General features: G+C 39.3%; 1 protein-coding gene across 1 annotated transcript in view; it reads left to right on the top strand.

Annotated features, from left to right (window-relative positions):
- Positions 1-391: 391 nt before the first annotated feature.
- Positions 392-22,309, top strand: part of SPATA16 (spermatogenesis associated 16) — a 269,868-nt gene continuing 247,950 nt past the window's right edge. Inside the window, exon 1 of the mRNA XM_043998358.1 lies at positions 392-1,009. Within this exon, the coding sequence (XP_043854293.1) occupies positions 392-1,009 (618 nt within the window). The remainder of the gene's footprint in view (positions 1,010-22,309) is intronic.

The raw sequence follows: 22,309 nt of genomic DNA, 5'->3' as shown, positions 1-22,309 counted from the left end.
AATATCAAGATGGATATTTTGTCTTTTTTGTCCTCAGCGTATGTGCCTAAGACCTTCCCATTTGGTGTATCTCTGCACCCCATAAAAATGAACGGTAGATTTCGTTGTTTGGCTATGGATGATTATTTTTAAAGACATTTTCTAAAATGTATTTCTGAAAACAACTTCTGGAGGGGTTTTTATTATTATTGAAACATATACTGCCCTAGGTAAAGGAATAAGTCAGCAAAAGCTATAACCAGAGCTTTGCATCAAATGTGATTACCTATGATGAATAAAGCAGTGGGCTTAAGTGGATTGTGTTGGTGGATCAAATGGTTGAACAGTTTTAACCTGTTTTTAACAACTCTTCTTTACCCCTAATTCCCCATAGGCACATTGAGGGGATCCAATGGATTCAGAGAGCAACAGGAGTCTGGAGAATGCTGGGAACAGGACCTGCCACGATCAGCTGGCTCTGAAGATGAGCATGAGCAAGAAAATGGTGATGCTGACTAACCCCCTCCATGCTCTGGATGTGCCTCTGGAAATGAAGAAAATCTTCCCAGAGAAGCAGGGGGAGATGGGGAGTGAGAGGGTCAAGATGACGAAGACCTTGAAAGAAAAGCAGAGCGGTGGCGAGCTGGACAGAGCTGGGCTCAAGAGGAAGACAGAGAGCGAGGAAAAGCCTCTGCCCCTGAAGAGAGAGGCCCGGGTCACCGAGCTGGAGAGCCCCCTGATTGCTTTGCCTCTGCCCCACATCCCTCTAAAGAACATAATGGATGTGGAGATGAAGCTGGTCTACATCGATGAGGAAGACGTCACCTATGAATTCGTTGAGTCGCTGGTGTCCACCGGCTCCCCGGCCACCTGTCGAGCAGCTGAAATAGTGGACTCTCTGAATGCACCTCATTTCAGCTTCCTGCCCCAGATTGACAAATGGCTCCAGGTTGCCCTAAAGGACGCCAGCACCTGTTACAGGCAGAAGAAATATGCCGTCGCAGCAGGGCAGTTCAGAACAGCCCTTGAGGTATGAACATTAAGAAACTGCTGATTGGTGATGGAGGGTGGCATGGGGAAGAGGAGATTGCGATGGCCCAGGGAAGGTCTAAGGTCATTGAAACGACCCAAGTTAAATAAATATTTGACGTTCCCAGGACTGTGAGGGACACTGTCCATATTTAGCCAATTGTGTGTGTAATGATTCATGAGAGGGAGGGTGGCATCCTAAATTTAGAAAGATGCAGGTTAACTCAGGTCCTCCTGACTCCAGGGCCAGTGCTCTATCCACTGTGCCATCTAGCTGCCCTGGAGTCAAGAGTAGATCCTAGTATACAATTGAACTGGCTCACCCACGGGCCAAGCCCGGAAAAGCAGGAGGTTGATGGCCTGATCAGTTACTACGGGTGGAGTGATGAGAAGTCGCAGTGAGGAATACGATCGGTAATGAAACATAGAAAGAGGCTGTATGATAAAAGATATGATTAGATAAAAAAAATTTCAGAGTTCTGGAGCATGGAAATAGAAGGCTTGTGGTGATCAGGCAGAACAAGATTCAGGCTATGAACATGTCTATATGCAGTTGACTTTGCCGCATGGAGGAGTTGGCCACCCCCTCCCCCAGCATTCACAAGCAGAGCTCAGCAGGGCTGGGCTTTATAAGCATGCTCTCACCTGATCCTCACAGAGGGATCACTACTGCAGGCATTAGGGTCCTCATCTCACTGAGGCTGACTGTCTCACATGGGGTCACACCTCTGAGTGTTCACTCTCTTACAACAAAAAAGCCAAAAAAAAAAAATCTGTTAAGTGAGAGTCAATGTTCATGACAATTCAAATCCCAGAAAGAATTTCATGAGGAATTAGGCTTCTGCTGTGTTATTCCAAGATCAGGAAAAGCCACAAACAACCCAGGTTTTTTAAGCTCTTTTTATCGGATTTATGTCTGGTTTTACTCAGCCAAGTGTATAAATTAGAATTCCGATTGGAATCCTAGAAGTATGCTAAATCACTTTCATGAATGCAGAATGAATCCACCTAAACCTCCCATCCTTAGAATGCCAGGGAGGAAACTGGGCCCCAGAGGCAAAAAAGGCACAGCTTGTGAGTGAAAGAACCAGCAACAGAACCTAGGTTTCCCACCTCCTGGATGGGGGCTCTCTTTATTGCCTCCCTACAAGGACATCTAAAACTTGGAAAATGAGTCCCATCCTCCATTATCATTGCCTAAGAGCCTGACAATGAAAACGCCTACCCGTCCAATGGTGACAGAAATAATTCGAGAAAAGTAATCAGAGATTTCTTAACTTTTTTCCCATGTATCCTGGACCCATTTGGCATTCAGGCTGATGAAACCTGTGGGGGCACCTTCTCAGAATCTTGTTTTTCAATGCATAAAATGAGATCACAAAGTAAACCAGTTATATTGCAACACAAATATAAAAATGTATTCTTTAAAACACCAAGGTCAAAGACCCCAGGTTCAGAACCCCTAGCAAAAGATATTTCTCTGTAGGTCTATAATTTTATCAGTTTGAATATTCCCTAAAACAATGTTCATCTCAGTCTGTCTGTGGTCATCCACCCTGCGTGACCCTATTTTTTTATACACTCCTCTTTTTCTGTGGAATTCAGATAGAAATAATACTCTGATGAGTCACGATCTTGCTCTTTAAAATTCCATGTTCTAGGGACTGTTGCACAGGTGTATCCTTTTGTAGTTGAAGAAAAAGTACTAAAAGATGAACTCATCCTCTAGTTTCACAAGGGTATCCTTAGTGCCTCTTCTAGTACTAGATTGGACAACAAGAATGCTTAAACACAGATTTCAGGCTTTAATTCAATTGCTATATGATTTTTTTCAATGATGATTTTATCCTCTGATTCAATAATTTCAGGGCAGTTCTCCTTGGTAATTTCCTGGAATATGGTGTCTAGACTCTTTTCTTGATCATGGCTTTCAGGTAGTCCAATAATTCTCAGATTATCTCTCCTGGATGTGTTTTCCAGGTCAGTTGTTTTTCCAACGAGGTATTTCACATTTTCTTCTATTTTTTCAGTCTATTGATTCTGCTTGACAGATTCTTGGTGTCTCATGGAGTTATCAGCTTTCATCATCCCAATTTTAATTGTGAAGGCCTTATTTTCCTCAGTAAATTTTTGCACCTCTTTTTCTATTTGGCCAATTTGCCATATGATTTTGATCTCTTCTGGTAGGTCCTTCTATTGCAAAAGCTTCATATTCCATGAGCTTGGATATTATGAGAATTTGGTATAGTAACATCTATTTGAAATATTATTTCTAATAGATTGATGTTTTGTCCAGATGATTTTTAGACAGTAGTTTGGTCTGTGACAGTGGTCTGATTTCACTATGCTTTATTGGATAGGTTCTCCAAGACACCTTGAGGTCTGTATTTGTAACATGGTGACTTGTCTTCTGTTGGTCTCTGAAAGACAGTGAGCTTCTGACATTTAATTCTAGCCACCATGTCATGCCTTGGAAGGTATTCATTTGGTAGGTGATAGATTTTTGCAGCCTGCACTTATTTGTTATATTGTTCCAACTGTTTGATTACATGAGCTACAGTGATCACAAGGTTCAGGCTTCTTAAAGATAATCTATTTGTAATTACTGGTGGCAATAACTTGGTTTTGAAATGGCATGATAAACTCCATTTTCATAAGCAAAATGCCTTCACTCGGCAATTTGATGCTTCTTAGTCAATAAATTGTCGGACTTCCATGTTGCCCACAGAAGGCCTTTTGATTCCATTCTTGAATCTTAACCAAGTCATAGGCTCCATCTATAAGTAATTCAATTTTAGTTACTGCAGACCAACCCAATGATGTGTACATATTAACCAGCTTTTCGAGCTGCTTGATAAAATGTCTACTAACTCCAAAACTTTTTCTGGAGAGTTTTGATCTGTGGATTGTATGCTCCAAAATCACTTATTGATCCTTTACTGCTATTTTTGGAAAGGGAGTGTTAATCCTTCTGTCATAGGGTTATGAATCCAATTTTTCACTAATATTGTACAAGTTTTTGTAAGGATGGTTTCTAGTCTGTTTGGTCCACTTCACAGTTTCAAAAGTATACATTGGCTGCTATTACATAAGTGTTCATTGCTATAAATATGTTCATTTAACTTAGCTTTGATTTCAGGATGCCAGTGAGTTTCTTAACATATTAAGCCTCAGCTTTCTTCCTGATAATTTTGTATTTATGTCTTGCCTAAAAGAGACCAAGGTGCTTTGTAAGTATCACCACTATTGCCTCAATTTGACCTCAACTCAAGATTGAAGCCTTTTGTCTTTGACCTTTCCTTGGGATGCATGGAGAAGTTTACACATATTGGGTTAAAGTGACATTTTGATTTCATAAGAGAAAGACTTTATGAGATAAAGAAGCTCATACATGTGTTTTTCAGTGGAGCTATATAGCTTGCAGTCCTTCATGTACATGAACATGAGGTGATTATTAAAGTACTTTGGCTTGACTTTCTCCCTTTTTGGAAGCCATATTTAGTTTTATTTAGAAGAGATGACAGTGGATGTAAGTCTAGGTAAAAAAAAATAATGGTCTTATCCTATCTCCCTGAAAAAAAATACTATCCATTGTATCATTTGTTCTTGAAATTATTGTATTGGTGTCATATTTTAAAATAGAAAACAGTTTTCCATGAGAACATCAAAAACGTTAACATTCTCACTTTGATCTTTCTAATAAATTTATATGTAGGGCCCAAATAAGCCATGAGTGAGGAATTGAGACAAAGGCATTGTGAGAATCCATATGGGCAGTATAGATATCATAATGCTTTTGGGTAGATTGATCAATGATTATTGAATTGATAATAAGTTGCTTTTTACACCACACATACTTTTTAACACAGTTTTAGCTTCCTAGTATTTATAGGGGTTTTTTTAAGTGATACAAGTTGGGGGCAGTTAGGTGGCATAGTGAATAAAGCACCAGCATTGGATTCAGGACCTGAGTTCAAATTTGACCTCAGACACTTGACACTTAACTAGCTTTGTGACCCTGGGCAAGTCACTTAACCCCCATTGCTCTGCCCAAAAATAAATAAATAAAGTGATACAAGTTGTGAATGTTTCTGTGTTTTAGTAAAAAATATATAAAAACTCATATTTGGCCTGTATTTGTAGGGCTTGTTGGTATTTTTATCCCTTGGTCATACATTGATGATATAGTCTATTAAGAATGGTGAGAGGGGCAGCTAGGTGGTACAGTGGATAGAGCACCGGCCCTGGAGTCAGGAGTACCTGAGTTCAAATCCGGCCTCAGACACTTAATACTTACTAGCTGTGTGACTCTGGGCAAGTCACTTAACCCCAATTGCCTCACTAAAAAATTTTTAAAAAAAAGAATTGTGAGAGAGGGGCAGCTAAGTGACACAGTGGATAAAGCACCAGCCCTGGATTCAGGAGGACCTGAGTTCAAATCTGGATTCAGATACTTGACACTTACTAGCTACATCACCCTGAGCAAGACACTTAATCCTCATTGCCCCACTCCACCCCAAAAAACAAAGAATAGTCAGATCAATTGTACATCTGCAAGGAAGCTGGTGAAATGCATTGTTAGTAATTCATGAACCAAACATGAAGCATTTGAGCCAATAATTATGGATCTGATGGAGCCCCCACCACATTCCATTTTTGCAGAAAAGCTATTTTCAATCCTCTTCCTTGACATAACCATCAGGCTATTTGTGATATTAAGGTAACAAAGTGCAAGGTTTCTCTTTCCCATTTGATCCAACTTGTGTTTTTATTACATTAGACCTCTTGCAACCTTGAAGTTAGCCAGAAATTTTCCTCATTCTCCCTTCTTTGGGGATTTTCTCACGCCTCAAATTTATTTACTTCCTGAGTATCTGTAGTAAAGTTTTTGATTGATGTTGAATCATTTATTTTGTTCTTTTGCAGGTTTGATTTCATGTAACCTTAACCTATTGACTTTGACTTTGGTTATTGTTGTTATTATAGAGTAGTTGTATTTTATTATTGTCCAATAACAGTGAGAATATTAAGGTCATTCATTGTTGGTCTTTAGTGCTCCAGGTACTGAAATAAGTTGTCCAATTGGGTTGACAACCATATTAGGCGAAGACTAGTAGAAAGCTGCTTACAAACCTTTAGAGCAAAACCAAGATTCCTGAAGGAAGAAACTAAAGATCATCAGTTCCCATGGATTCAATTATCAACTCTCTGCTGATTATTCTCAGATCTTCATATCTAGCCACAACCTCTATACTGACCTCTAGTTGTGTATTTTTAACTACCCATTATAAATCTCAAACTGAATGTCCTGTTGTTATTGTTCAGTCATTTTATTCATGTACAACTCTTCCTGATGCCATTTGGGATTTTCTTTGGCAAAATTACTGGAATGGTTCACCACTTCCTTCTCCAGCTCATTTTACAGATGAGGAAACTGAGGCAAACAGGGTTAAGTGACTTCCCCAGGGTCACACAGCTAGTAAGTGTCTAAGGCCATATTTAAACTCAGGTCTTCCTGACTCCAAGGCTGGTGTTCTGTCCACTGAGCCACCAAGCTGCCAAATTCATGGACATCTTAAATTGAACATGTCCAAAACTGAACTCATTATCTTTCTCCCCAAGTACTCCTCTTTTCCTAATTCCCCTATTACTGTCTAGGGCACCAGCATCCTCCCAGTCACACAAGCTCATAACTTGGGTGTCATCCTTGACTTCTTCCTCTCTCTCATCCCCCATACTCAATAAGTGACCAAAACCTTTTGATTTCACCTCTGCAATATCTCTCACATATTTTCCCTTCTCTCTCTTCTAATGGAGCTGCCCCACCCACCCCATGGAGGCCCCTCATACCTCACACCTACACTATTGAAATAACCTGGGGTTGGATTCCCTGCCTCAGGTCTCTCTTCCTCCAATCCATCTTCCATTCAGCTGTCAAATTGATCTTCCTAAAGTGAAGGTCTGACTTGTCATCTTCCTATACAGTAACATAATAAAAACTTCTCTTTGGTATTCAGAGTCTTTCATAACCTGCTCCCCCAACCCTTTAAGTCTTTTTACATATTACAATCTCTTTCTCTCTGTCTCTCTCACTCTCTCTCACTCTCTCACTCTCTCTGTCTCTCTGTCTCTCTGTCTCTCTGTCTCTGTCTCTGTCTCTGTCTCTGTCTCTGTCTCTGTCTCTCTCTCTCTCTCTCTCTGTCTGTCTCTCTCTCTCTCTCTCTCACACACACACACACACACACATTCTTCAGTCTAGTAACACTGGTCTCTTTGCTATTTCTTCACATAGAACACTCTATCTTACAGTGTTCAAATATTTCACTGTTTATGATAGGTAGTTAAGTCATCTAGTAGATAGAATACTAGGTATAAAGTCAGGAAAACCTGAATTCTAATCCTATTTAATATAGTAACTAACTTTATGACCCCAGATGAGTCAGTGACTCTATAAGCTTCAGTTTCCTCATCTATGAAGTGGGCACCTCTCCCACAGACTTGTGAGTTTCAAATAAAATGAGATGAAATATGAAAAGCTTATTACAAACCTCAAAGTTCTACATAATGGTTTTATTTATTATTATTATTATTATTATTAAGATGTTCTGCAAACCCTTAAAAGCCTTAACCTTAGCTCCAAATATTCTTCTTCAAGTCCCAGATTTCATAGTTTTAGAATTAGAGTAGAAAGACAGTAATCCTCCTTTCCTACCACTCTTCTCCTATCAAGAAATACTCTAAAATGTTTCATACATGTACAGTCCTACCACCACCCCACATATACACATTGGTATACACACACACACACACACACACACACACACTTGATCCCAGAACTCTGTTGCAGCTGCTGGTAAAATTTGGATGCTGACACTAATTACTGGTAATTAACAAAGGTCATTATTTTAGGACCAAAACTTAGCTTAGACATCTGGCTTAGCTTTCATCTGAACATCTAGGGAGCCAGACCTCTTGACCTCACCTGAAATATGTCTAATAAATCAAGGCTGTGGACAACTGAAACTCTTATCAGTGTTATGCATCTTTCTTTTTCTCCCATTTCCTCTAGTACTTTGACAGTGTTGGGATCTCATCCAGTAATAGCCCATTCATGCCTTCCTACAAATGCTCTATTGGTGGTCTACTCAGTGCACTGGCAGCCTAATTCTCTGCCTCTTTACATTTGGTGAATATCCCAGGAGCATATGAGCCGGTCATCTCCCTCCCTGCCCATTAACTTTCTTTTCTGGTCATATAAACCTCTAATGTCACCCCTAACTCTGCCTGTTCTTTGCTCATAATGCCTTGCCGACTTTGCCTGCTGACTATGCGCCTTCTCCAGTGACCTTTAGATCGTCTTTAACTTGAATTCTTCCTAACTCTCTAGACTTATTTCTCCACCATTCCCCTGGGGGATTCCTCCACCTCTACATCCCCTTCCTCGGATTTGTCTGTTCCTTCTGGGACTTCCACTTCAAAGAAATGCCCAGGTCAGCTACTTTTATCCTTTCATCCTCTTTAGGCTACACTCCTGATCCTCCTAATTCTTTCTCCATCCTGACCTTCTTCTGTCCCATTCCTCAGAGGTTTTCAACACCCTACTATGTATTGTCTTCCAGGGATTGTCTTTATTTTTCCTTGTATTGAATTTGTATTCCTAAGGTAGAATCACACAGTTGGAGAGTTGGAAGCTAGCTGGTCCAATTCATATTGAAAGGAATCCCCACTATAACATCCCCCCCAAAAGGGTCAGCAAGCCTCTGCTTGAAGACGTCTAAGGAGGCAGAACCCATCATGTCTCCAGGCCTTCCATTTCCCTTTTGGATAGCTCTAATGATGAACAAGAGATCTACCCACCGGCAAACATTTATAGGCTACTGGTCAAGTGCTTTCCTGCTCAGTTTTACTGATTCCTGAGTGGCAAAAGGGGAGACCACTCTGGCATCTCAGTGGTGGGACACCAATGGAACACACACTCGGGTAGGTACTGGCCAGCCTGGAAAGGCTTTAAGTGTGGACTTCTCTTGATTGTCTTGCATGAGGGAAAACGTCCCTGATAGGCGGTAGTAGTCTTTCTTTGAACAGTTAGAGAGTTCCTGCCCATGGTTCATTCATCATGAGAAGGGAGCTTGTAACAGGCACTAATTTCTCTTTGTAGCTCGGTCCTAGGTGGAGAAGGGTACAATTTGCCTCCAACAATTTCCTCTGGTGATTTTCCTCTGCAAATAGTCTATGGAGTCTGCCCCACTCACTTGCTGAAGGTCTCTTGTGTAGCCAAGCACAATCTCCCAGTAATGGCCTCCTTGGAACCTCATTACAGAGCATTCTTTATAATCAGATGCATGTTGATATATGGCAGGTCCATCTGGGCCTCTATTGCAAAGCACTTGTTTAATGAATTACAGAAAAGATCTGATTATCAGACTTTTATAATGAGGTTCAGGGTTATGAAAACTGGATGTCCCCAGGAGCTAATAGGATATAATGCAGCCATGATACTGAGTCAACAGTATCATAAGAAGATGGGAAAAATTCAAATGAGCTTCAGTAGCATTCAAATGGGTGTAATAGACAGAGCTTGGGTTATGATAGCAATGGATGAGAAAAGCATAGGACTGTACTGAAAGAGGCCAACCTTTTCATTCTAAAGATCCCAGACAGTCAGGTGACTTGTCAGACAAGTTAATGGAAGATCCAGAATTCAAACTCAGCTTCTTTGACTCCAGACCCGGTGTTATTTCCTCCCTACATGCCATGGTTAATAAATGACCAAAATACTGGATTTGGATTTAGGGGACCTGAGTTCAAATCTTGATTTTTCTACTTATTAATTTCACACTTTTGGTGCCTTTCCTCTGAGATTACTTCCAGTTTTCTTTGTGTGCTTGTGTGCGTGTCTGTGTCTGTGTGTACACACAGACATTTATTCATTCATTCATTCAGTTGTTTGTTTTTTATTTATTTGTGTATGTATGTATGCTGTGCACCTATAAGATAAAGATAGATAAGTAGATGGATAGATGGATAGATGGATAAATGATAGATAAAGATAGATGAAAGATAGATATCCCTTGTAGATACATATATATGCTGTAATGTATATATATGTGTGTGTAGGTGTATACATATATATACACACATGCATATACTATAATGGGGAAGACAGTATGTGAACAACTATACATGCACGTACGCATACATATACACCTATGCATGTGAATAATCATACACATATACAAATATATCTTATAGGTGCATGGTCAGCGTATGAGCCATTGGAGGGTGGGAACCGTTTTTACCTTTTTTCATGTCTCCAGTGCTTAGCACAAAGCCTTGAAGATAGTACATGCTTAAGAAATTATTATTGACTGACTGATGACTGACATGTGGCCTTGGGCAAAATCTCTTCATCTCCCTCGTCTGTAGGAGAGGATTGGGCCCTCTGGTTTCTATGGTCTCTTCTGGCTCTAGAGCTGTGCTCCATTTTAATCTGCCCTGATCAGACTGTGCCTTGAGCAGTATGTTCATTTCTCAGCTCCATAGCTTAGGAACAGTCAGGGTCTTCCCATGATGGACAGTTCATCCCAAAAGCATTTACTAAGTGCCTGCTATGTATCAGGCATTCTGCCACGTGATGGGAATGCGGCAAAAAATAAAATAGGCCCTGCCTTCAGGGAGCGTATAGCCAAACAAAGAAGACTATGAATTTCAATGGGTGAGCAGTGCTTTCATTGGTAACTCTTTGAAAAATGGTGGAACATATTTCCTATACAAAGAGAAACCAAAATAGTCTGATTAATGCATCCATCCTTGGCTTGGCCCAGTTCACCCTCCATGCCAGGAATTCAATCTCTCCCCCTTTCAACTGCTTAAAATCCTTAACTTTCTTTAAGACTCAGTTCAAATTCCACCAGGAATCTTCCTGATGCATATTACTCTGTATCTATCTTTGCATAGATGGCTGTGTAACCTCCTGGAGAGCAGGGGGTGGCTTTTTTTTTTCTTTTGTTTGTGTCACCAGCACTGAGTCCAGTGCCTGGAATATAGTAGGCATTTAATAAGTGCTTATTGAATTTAATATTGCACTTACTTATGCAAATAAAGGGATTTAATCAGTGTTATGATGTAAAATGGACCCAGAAGACCTGGGTTCAAATCCCACCTCTGACACTAACTACCCTAGTGACCCTGAGCAACACACTTAGCCTTCCCAAGCCTCAGTTTCATCACTTGTAAAATAAGGTGGTTGGACTCTGTATATGTATATGACTCTGAAGCCACTCCCAGACCAGACCTACATTCCTAGCAACAGGCTTGCCCGACATCTTTCCATTTATGTCCTACCTTTAATGACTGGCTCTCCAATATATGAATGGTCTCAAGACCAGCCCAGCTATGTTTGTCAAGGTCCCTTCCCAAGAGGGTAACCTCCAAGTGACAAACGTTTGTCTAAATTTCACAAAGGCTTGAAGGAACCAGAATCCACCTCACTTGGAAGAATGAAGACCTCTGTGAAGGAAATTTCAGCACTTTGAGTCCTGAGGAGATCATATGATTTTTATTTTATTCCATGGGTTTTTGCACTTGCAATTTTCTCATGCTCATTAAAATAAGCAAATGATTTACCTTAATAACCACTTTTCCACTGAGGCTGAGAAACAGAACAGTGCTAGACATTTTGTCAGTGGTTAGGACTGGGAGAATTCAACTTCTTCATTTCTCATCAAGGAAACTTATTCCATGAGAGAGTCATGGACCTCATAGAAAGGCGGGTGATGATTGATTTGCCAAAGACCTATTGGATCAGTTTCATGAGCAGGAAGATTTCCATATTCCACAGATGGTCATTATTATGTTTGGTGCAAACTGTAAAGTAAATGTTGGTATGACTTTTACTTTTAAAAAAATTAATAGTATCTTATTTTTCCCAAGCACATGTAAAGACAAATTTCAACATTCATTTTTGAAAGATTTTGAGTTCCAAATTTTTCTCCCTCTCTCCCTTCCCTCCCCCCTCCCTAAGACAGCAAGTAATCTGATACTTATACATGTGCAGTCATGTAAACATATTCCCATATTAGTCATGTTGTGAAATAAAAAAATGGACCCAAAAAATCCACACACAAAAATAAAGTGGAAATAGTATGCTTCAATATAGATTGAGAATACATCAGTTCTTTCTCTGGCTGTGGAGAGCATTTTCCATCATGAGTCTTTTGGAATTGTCTTGGATCACTATATTGCTAAGAACTAAGGCAATCATAGTTGATCGTTGCATAGTGTTACCGTTACTGTGTACAATGTTCTCTTGGTTCTGCTCACTTTACTCAGTATCAATCCACTTAAGTCTTTTCAGGTTTTTCTGAAATCTGCCTGCTCATCATGTCTTATAGCACAATATTACTCTATCACATTCATATACCACAACTTGTTCAATCACTTCCCAATTGATGGGCATGCCCTCGATTTCCAATTCTTTACTAGTTGTTATTACTTTTAAATGAAGTTTCTGTTTGAAGATCAATGCACTGTCCAGTCATTGACTTTCCATGTATTTATTTATTATTCAATGACCAACTTAAACATGGTATATAGAAGGAACAACCCTGGAGAATCAGCATTTTGAATATTCCAATTTCTGGTACATAAAAAATGCTTGTTAAGTGACTGACAAAATGTTAGAATAATAGTAACACAACAACAACTGGCATCTAGAGACAGTATGTTGTAGGAAACAGAGTGCTGGGCTTTGAGTCAGAAGACTTGGGTCCAAGTCTCACCTCTGACACTTAGTGGCTATGGGACCCTGGAGAAGTTATTTAACTTCTCAGCACCCCAAGCTACTCTCTTGGACACTCAAGTTGTAGGGGAATGTTCCTTATCAATTGGTGTCAGAGGAGGCCTTGTTTGAGTCCACCACTGGAAATGATGTTGCTTACACTGCCAAGATATAAAAAATGTTGGAACTGAGAAGTTAGGATTACAGGTTAAACAGTGCCAAACTAGAGTCTATATCTGAGTTGTATACCCATAAATCTCTAAGCTGTCCCCCACATCTCCTCCTTGTGCAAAATGTCACGTTTTTACAAAGTTATTTTTATACTGACAGCAGATAAACAGGTTGGTCAATATATTTTCCTTCTGAACTTTTGTGGTGCTTTTGTATACCACTCAATTAATACTTATATGCTTCCTTATAAGTATAATGAGGATCTTATAAGTATTAGAAGTATGATACTTGCATAATTTAATATAACATAATTTATTATAAAAAATAATTGTATGTCTTATTAGTATAATGAGGATACATTGCAGACCCCCTGAGATGGCATTTCTCTACTTAATGGATGCTGGGGAGCTATTTCTGGGAAAATTGTGATCCTGTGTCACGGAAGTACTATGGAGAGACAGATTGTGGAATATGCTTGGAATGGTATCTCCCCAAGTGGGGCTGTGATCTCAGAAACCTGATGGGCTCTGCACATCCACCAGATCCCCATTGATATTATTTAATATATATGTGCCTTGTATCACAAATTAGATTGATTGTAAGCTTCATGAGGGAAGACTTTCTAATTTGCTCATTTGTATCCTTCATGGTTCATCACACAGAGCAGCCACAATATGAATAATATATTTCTTTCTTATGAAAGCAGCATTTTTAGGAAGAGAATTTGGTATACATTTGAAATGTCAGAAAGACAGAGAGAAGAAGCAGGGAGACCAGGCCTTTGCAATAACCTCGTGTGGGTGACAAAGGCCTGAATTTAGGGCAGTGAAGGTGTAAAGGTAAAGGACAAATTGGAAATGTGATCAGAAACCATTTCCTCCTTTATTGCCTCCCCAGATGTTAACCGATGTGCTTCTAAATCCAATCCAGATGATACACAGCGCAGAAGGAACAGAAGATCTATTTATACTAAGTATAAACAGCACAAACATGAACTCATGCATGAAACTTCAGACCCCTAGAATGGAATATGTGACCAAGAGGTGGTACAAACTCTTTGTGCAACTAGTTTTGATGAGAGTCCCAACAAACACAGTCAACATTCATTGAATACCTGCTTTTTACCACAGCCTATGCTAGGTGCCAGGGTTACAGAGATAAATTAAAACAGCTCCTTTCCTCAAGATGCTCATATACAGTGAGGGAGACAACAAGCACCTATATGGGTTTACAGCAAATAAATTCAAAATAAATACAGACTAGTTTGGGGGCAGCTAAGTGGTTTAGTGGATAGATTGGCAGCCCTTGAATCAGGAAGGATCATCTTCCTCAGATATTTACTAGCTGTGTGACGCTAGGTAAGTCACTTTAATCCTGCCTGTTTCAGTTTCCTCAACTGTAAAATGATGTAACAAATGAAATGACAAAGCACTCCAATAATATCTTTTCCAAAAAAAAAAATCCTAAATGGGGTTATGAAAAGTTGGACAAGACTGAAACAACTGAACAGTAAAAATGTATACACTTTAATGTACAAATAAATTCTTAAGAATATAACTGGGGGGCAGCTAGGTGGCGCAGTGGATAAAGCACCAGCCCTGGATTCAGGAGTACCTAAATTCAAATCCGGCCTCAGACACTTGACACATACTAGCTGTGTGACCCTGGGCAAGTCACTTAACCCCCATTGCCCTGCAAAAACAAAAACAAAAACAAAATTAAAAAAAAAGAATATAACTGCTTGATTGCAAAATGAGAATATGAAAACGCTCATACCATAGGAACCACACATGGGTTTTGGCTCAGCTCTCACAACATATCTGACACAACCATTGTACTGATTAATCAAGCACTCAGATCTAGTCTGTGGATAATTCAGGCTATGATTTTCTTTCCTCTTGTTGCTTGCTTTTAGGGCATTTTTTTTTTGCTCTCAAGAACTTGTTTCTGAGAAGGTATCCATCAAGAAAAGCGGGGGGGGGGGGGTAAATGGGTTTATTTTGTAACTTGTCGTCTCTGGGTTTTTTTTATTTTTTAATTTTTTTTAGTGAGGCAATTGGGGTTAAATGACTTGCCCAGGGTCACACAGCTAGTAAGTGTTAAGTGTCTGAAGTCAGATTTGAACTCAGGTACTCTTGACTCCAGGGCCACTGCTCTATCCACTGTGCCATCTAGCTGCCCCGGGTTTTTTTTTTTTTATTAATGATGAGGGTGATAAGACTAAAATAAGGCTAAAATGATTATTTGAATTATCCATGAACATGCACACATATAAATGCATATGCACACACACATATCCTTATTGACTGGAGAGACATGGCAGCTCAGAGCAATACCAGTTTATAAGGCAGTTTTGTGTAAAATCTCACAGAGACACATATGTGTACAAAAATATTCATAGCAACATTCATTGTAACAAGGCTGGAAACAAAATATGCGCAAAACAATTGGCAGTCTGCATTGTATTTTATATGAATGTAATAGAATATCAATGTTCTAGATGAAGTCATGAATATAAAGAATTCAGCAAAACATGGGAAGACTTGTCAAGTGACAGAGCTTTAAAATAAATTTAAAATAAAAACAAAAGCCAAGAAAAGCCTATATAATGGCTACAACCCCAAGCATAAAAACAATATTATGGCTGCAAAATCCAAGTCAAACATAATAGACAATGTTGCCACCATCCTCTCAGAGTTAAAGCAAACACTCTTTTAGCAATCTATAAAATACCCAAATGCTAAGTGATGTATACAATGGTTGATATCACATCATTTTTCTTAACTGTGTTTGGCAGATTTACTTAGTAAGGGGAGCAAATCACAGAAAAGGGTTGGGCATTTGTTGAATATATTTTGTGTCAAAAGCAACTATTTTTTAAAACCTTACAATGGAAAATAGTGGAAGATTGTGAGCAGCAGCATCTTATAAAACAATGAGAAGTAGTGGAGTGGAAAATGAGATTTTGAAAAACTTAGGATTATATCCAAATAAACCAAATCATCCCAAGGTCATTGAAGGAAGGAAGGAAGGAAGGAGGGAGGGAGGGAAGGAAGAAGATAGATGATAAACAGACAAAATGCTTACTATGTGCACTGTGCAAATAAAGAAGACAGTCTCTGCATTGAAGGAGTTTACATTCATGGGGAAGACAATATACAGTGGAGTGCTTGGAAGTGATATGGGTACACACAGAAGCAGCAGCATGCTGAGGAGATGAACTGGCAGTGTTATGACAATGTAAAAGCTTCCCTCTCAACCCACAAACTCAGGGATGAAGTTCAAACCTTCAGTAGAAGGGAGATGAAGTCACCACCCAAAAAAGGGACTTGAGTAACCCACAAGCCTACTTTGTCTTCTCCATAAAATTCTGGCAAGAATGTTCTAGTTAAGTACCAAGTTTATTTGTGATTAAAATATCAGAAAGGAGCAGACAAGACTCTATGGCAGATATCTCTGTCATTGTACTGTGGATTTAAAGGTGCAAGTCATGAAAGATCCCACAAAACTTACTGTTAGTTGATTATATTTTTAAATGCTATAGATCAAAAAGACATCTTTTAAGGTTCACCCCCAGCAAAGTGTCTCCCGTGGATGTGTTCCACTCAAACAAGATTCCTTAACATCAACACCAAAGATTAATCTTTGACACGCCACTAATCTTCAATATCAAGAACGGCTTAGAAGAGGACGATGTAGGTTAATCAAAGCCTTGGTCACTTCCATGGAAGATTCCAGAGCTGAATCCAAACATAAGAAGGATTCCCTGACTGGAAAGTCCTCCAGGCTGCAGTTTATGATTCACTGTTTGGTCAAGTGGAAAAATACTATGGAGCCTCCTAAATAAGATCCCCAAGCATTCATAATAGATCATCCTAACAATCCACTGAAGAAAGACCAAGTCAGTGAAGAATACCTGCTATCTGTGTTAGGGTATGCAGATAAATAGAGGCAGTACATTGCGCTGGCTGGTTCTTCAGCACATGTGGCTTGGGACAGGGACTACAGCTGGGTAGTAAAATGGTCTCAAAATTGAAGAGTAGGAAGAGAATGGGATGGATGGCATTTGGAAAAATAGCTAGTAATTTCAGTGTTCCCAGAAAATAAAACTTCTTTTTTTAATATCAGTATTCTTTCAGTGGTGATTATATCTATATACCCAGTGGTGATTACACACACGTGTGTGTGTGTATCCCATTCTTCAAAACATCAAAATTTGATTGACCCAAAGGGCAGTGGAGAGACATGTGTTCAGCAAAATTCTGCTACAGAACATGATAATTGCTTATTTGTATCCCAGAAGTGGTAGTAGGCTGGTCATGTTGTGAGTAATAGCAAGAGGAATAGATGATCAGCCCAAGTCTAGCATTGTAATGTGCTTGTGTAATTTTAGAAGACCTAGAAGAAGGTGTCTAGGATGCTGGATGGATTTGCTACAGAAGATTTAAGGGGTGCCATGGGTGAGAATCCCACAAGATAAACAGGAAGCCAGAGATGAGTTTCAGTCTTCATTGCTGGAATGTTCACATCAGTGAAAACATGCGTTCATTAAAATATAGACATATGTATTTAGGGAAGTATGTAGACATCATTATGTCAATACATACTAAAAGCCATTACAGTGAGTTGATAAATGTTTAGGGACTGATTGATTTAAGCAACAAAAGCCTCCACTCAAGGCCTGCTGAAATCCCTCCCCGAGATGTGGAGGTGAACAGAACACAGGTCCTAAGAAGTCCTGCCAAGTTGGAATGAGGTACAGCCTATGACTATGTCTTCCAGGACCGACCTGGAAAGAGAATAATCACCAAAATATTGGCCATTGGGCAATGGATAGTTCCAAGCATAGGACTTCATGAAATAGTCCACTGAGACACAGAGGATTTGTGGTATCTATTATAGTGGGAATAACCACATTGTAGAAATTACAAATCCTTGACATATTGAGATCTAACCAGAGGAAGAGCTCAGAGGAAGTTCATTTGAAAAATTTTAGATTTCATTTTATTTAGTTAATTTAACAAGCATTTGTTAAACACCTGTTATGTACCACATAGGCATTAATTCACATTAGAATTGGTAAATAACTTCTGTTTGTCTGGCTCAAGTTTCCTATAAACCACATTATATCAATAAGAAAAAGACTTGGGATTGAGTCAGTTTGAGAACTCCCATCACTGGTTCAGGTGACAAATTGTCTGCAATTTACAGTCTTATTCACTTGTGTGAGGCTCAGAGAGGTTGTGACTGGCCAGCAGATGTGCAACTAATAAGTTCAGAGATAAAATTTGAATCGAGGTCTTGCTGGCTCCAAGTCCAGATTTCTATCCACTCTATAAATCACAGTATTACTTTGTGACTTGGCTAAGTCTTAGGAAGCCTCAAGAGGATCAAAGGTTTTCTGGTTCCTTGGATTTTGATGATAGTTCTGCCTGGGATTTGTATCTGAACAAAGGGAAGAGCCAAGTTCCAGATCTCCTTGTTTGTCCTATCTTGTGGCAAAGAGCAGGGTAAGAACAAGCATCCCCAGAAACAGTGAGCAAGGGAAAGCAGCATTGAAAATACTAAGAATAGAAATGAGGTGCTAACTAGACTGGGAGTGGGCTGGAGACATCTGGGAAGATCATCAGAGCCAGGACTACAGCCAGCTCCAGATCAGGGCTGGACTAGCAGCTTTGATTGGTGTTATCCAGTGGAAGCCAGGCCACAGCTTGATATTCCTCCCCCGCTCCATTTTCCTGGGGTACCAGGCAGGAGGAAATTCTAACAAATGTTTTAAATCTCAACACTCTTCCATTACATCCTGGGAGAAGGGGTGGGGAGGAAAGATAAAAACCCAATGCTGTCTGTGATATTATTGCAGCCTAATAGATGGAGCTCTGCTTTGTTTTTGTTGTTGGTTTTGTTTTAGTGGGTTATCTCTTATTGGAGGTCTTCAAGCAAAGTTTGGATGACCAAATGTCAGATCTAATGTAGAAATGATTCTTTGGTGAAAAAGGTTTGACTAGGTGACTACTGAGGTCCCTTTAATCTTGGAAATTCTCTCACTTCTTCAAGGCATTGTTGTTCGGTGTTTTTTCAGTCATGTCTGACTCTTTGTGACCTCATTTAGGGTTTTCTTGGCAAAGATACAGGAGAGATTTGCCACTTCTATCTCCAACTCATTTATAGACAAGGTAACTGAGGCAAAGAGAGTTAAGTGACTTGCCCAGGGTCACACAGCTAGTAAGTGTCTGAGGCTGGATTTAAACTCAAAGAGATGATTCTTCCTGACTCCAGGCCCCACACTCCATCCACTGTACCACCTGACTGCCCTATTATTAGCAAAACAGTAAACAAAAGTCATTAGAATTGGGAAAAATTTTTTAAATCTATTTTAAAAATATGTATGCAGAGATAGTGTTTTGAGCATATATTACTATATATATTGAGCATATAATCACTTGTATTTATTAATTTATTGTCACATTTTGGTATTGTAAATAGAGAAAATTAATGAATAATAATTTTGTTACTTTATATTTATAGATAAATTGAATATGCTAATAATTAGATATTCTCTTCATAATTTACTGTTTCTGCATAGGTGTGTCATATGTGAATGCACGTGCACGTACAAGTCTTGTACTTGGAACTGTCTGTGAACATTACTTTGGATAATGCCCAAAGTGTTGACTTTGTGATAAGGATGATAATTATTTGTTGGCACTTGCAATTTTGTACAAAACAAATAAATGTGTTTTTAATCTAGTTATATGATTAGCCAAAAATTAAATTCACAAGAATTCAATATTCACACTTCCTGATGCCTCCTCAAAGTGTGAAGTTTAAAAGCTGGTAATTTCACACCAGTTGGTTCTTTTGTTTTTATTTTTAACTTTTTTAAGTTTCATTCAGTAATAAATGAAAAAAAAAAGTAATTCAAATCTGTTGAGAGAGAGACAGAGAGACAGAGACAGAGAGAGAATTGTCCCCATATGGGCCTCTCTGAGATTGAGAAATACCAAGGCTATCTTCAGCTTTCAAGACCTTGAGCATTTATTAAATGCCTACTATGTGCACCATACTTTACTAAGAATGGAGGACACAAAGACAAAACTAACCAATCCCTGCCTCCAAGGAGCTTATATTCTACTGGTAGCAGAAAATATGTACATATATAGGTAAATGTAAACTATATATAAAGTAATTTTAAGGCAATGGGAAAGTATTGGTGATAAGTGGCTGGTGATCAGAGAGGGACTAGGGTAATAGACAACACTAGAGCTGTTTTGAAGGAAACAAGGAATTTTAAGAGGTGGAAGTGAGAAAGGAGTGTATTACAGGTTTAGGAGAGAGTACAAAAGAATGAGACTGACGATGAAATAAAATAGCTGAAGAAGAAGACTAATTTGGCTAGAGAAACAATGTCTGATGGGAGTAGTGGGTAAAAGATTAGAAAGGTGGGTTAGAACTAGGCTGTGAAGGCCTTTAAATGCAGAACAGGGGTTTATAGTTGATCCTAGAGAGAATTGGGAGCCATTCGAGTTTATTAAGAGAATGATATAATCATAGTTGCTTTTGGGGAATATCACTCTCTTGGCCATGTACAGGACAACTTGGAGTAGAAAGAGACATGAAGCAGGGACCAATTAGGAAGCTATTGAAGTAGGAGAGGTGAGAGAGGACCAGCTTCTGAACTGGAAGCAGTTTTACCAAAAATAAAGAAATTGTGGTATAATTATCCTAACCAGAGAGTTGCCCACCCCTTGGTAAGGGGTTGACTTTTGTTTTGGGTCTGGTGTGTGTGTGTGTGTGTGTGTGTGTGTGATAGTTACCCATGAAATGAACAATATGGACAGTAACAGAAAATGTCCATAAGTCTCTCTTCTATTTCCACAGTATTGGTAATGGAGTGGAAGAAAGGGGGACAGAGAGTGCTAAAAAACATCCATTGTTAAATACTGTCTACGACAGTAACTGTTGCTCTTCCAAGTGAGCAAATTTTGTCCAACGGCCAGTGAATTGATATATTAATGAAAAAGTGTTTACTAAGTACTTGCTATGTGCCAAGCACCATGATAAGTACTACAGATATAAATACAAAATCATAGACGGTCTCTGCTTATATTCTAATGGGAAGGCACAAGACATACAAGTGTGGTGAATAGGGAAGGGTAAAGTCACATAGATAGTGCATGACACTGCACTGCAATCAAAAGATGTGCCCTTTCTGGAAGCAAGGGATTGGATTGCTGTAGTTAAGAGTTGAAAGTGGCAAGGAGAAGGGAGGAATGTGTATACAGTGACATAGTAAGAAGGTGAATATTTGGGGCTACTGGGACAGGCGAGATGTAATAAGCTCTCACACATGAAGACCCTAAATTGGAAGTTGTGATTCTGGTTGGGTGGATACAGCAGCAGGAAGGTGTTTCAGGAGTCTGATGGACCTACTGACCCATCAGCCTGGCTTCTAACCTCTTTCTTGACCACCAGGCTTAAATCTCCAAAATGCCTCCAAGATATCTTAAATAAGAAGTCTTGTAGGTATTTTAAACTCACTGTGTCCAAAATTGAATTCAGTATATATGGGAGATGGAGTTGATTAAAATGAGTTAATTACAGAATGAACTGAACCATAGACATTCCAACATGCTCACTATAAGTGAAATAAGGCTTTTTTAAAAATGTAGCAGCTGAATAGGAAGACTTGCAAGTTCTCCTCAAAGAGGCAAAAAATAGAGTTGGCTTCTCAAGCACCCAAATGTAACAAGCATCATAATTTCATGGAGCTTTGGGGTCATCTTGCCTTGCAACACTCCTGGTGAATGTAAGCAAAGACACAAGCATTGCAGTTTATGCACCAATGACATCTGTAGATGATAGAGAAATTCAATGAAGGACTCATTAAAATTCTTGAAACTAAATCAGTATACTCCTTGGTACTTAGTCATTTCAATATGACTAAAGAGGACACAGAGAAGGATGGAAGTCCTTTAACCCTAAGTGCCTCAGCCAACTCACTAAGATTATAAATTGCAAAACAATTACCCATCTTCATTGGTAAAGTGGGTTTCCTCACTGGGACAGAGCCCTATAGGACACCTACAGGACATGGGGATGAGCTGGAGAAAGATCCAGCAAAGAAGACTGAGGAGTGATCAGATAGGTAGAAGAAAATTAGGAGAGAATGATATCCCAAAAACCTAGAGAGAAGAGAATATCAAGGAGGAGAAAGTGATCAACAATATCAAAAGCTGCAGAGAAGTCATGAAGAATGAGGACTAAGAAAAGGCCATTGGACTTGGCAATGAAGAGATTATCAGTGGAATGATGAACTTGGGAGCCAGACTGGATTTAAGGGAAAAAAAT

The sequence above is a fragment of the Dromiciops gliroides genome, chromosome 3 (genome assembly GCF_019393635.1).
Source record: "Dromiciops gliroides isolate mDroGli1 chromosome 3, mDroGli1.pri, whole genome shotgun sequence".
Taxonomy (NCBI): domain Eukaryota; kingdom Metazoa; phylum Chordata; class Mammalia; order Microbiotheria; family Microbiotheriidae; genus Dromiciops; species Dromiciops gliroides.
This window is presented reverse-complemented; position numbering and strand designations above follow the sequence as displayed.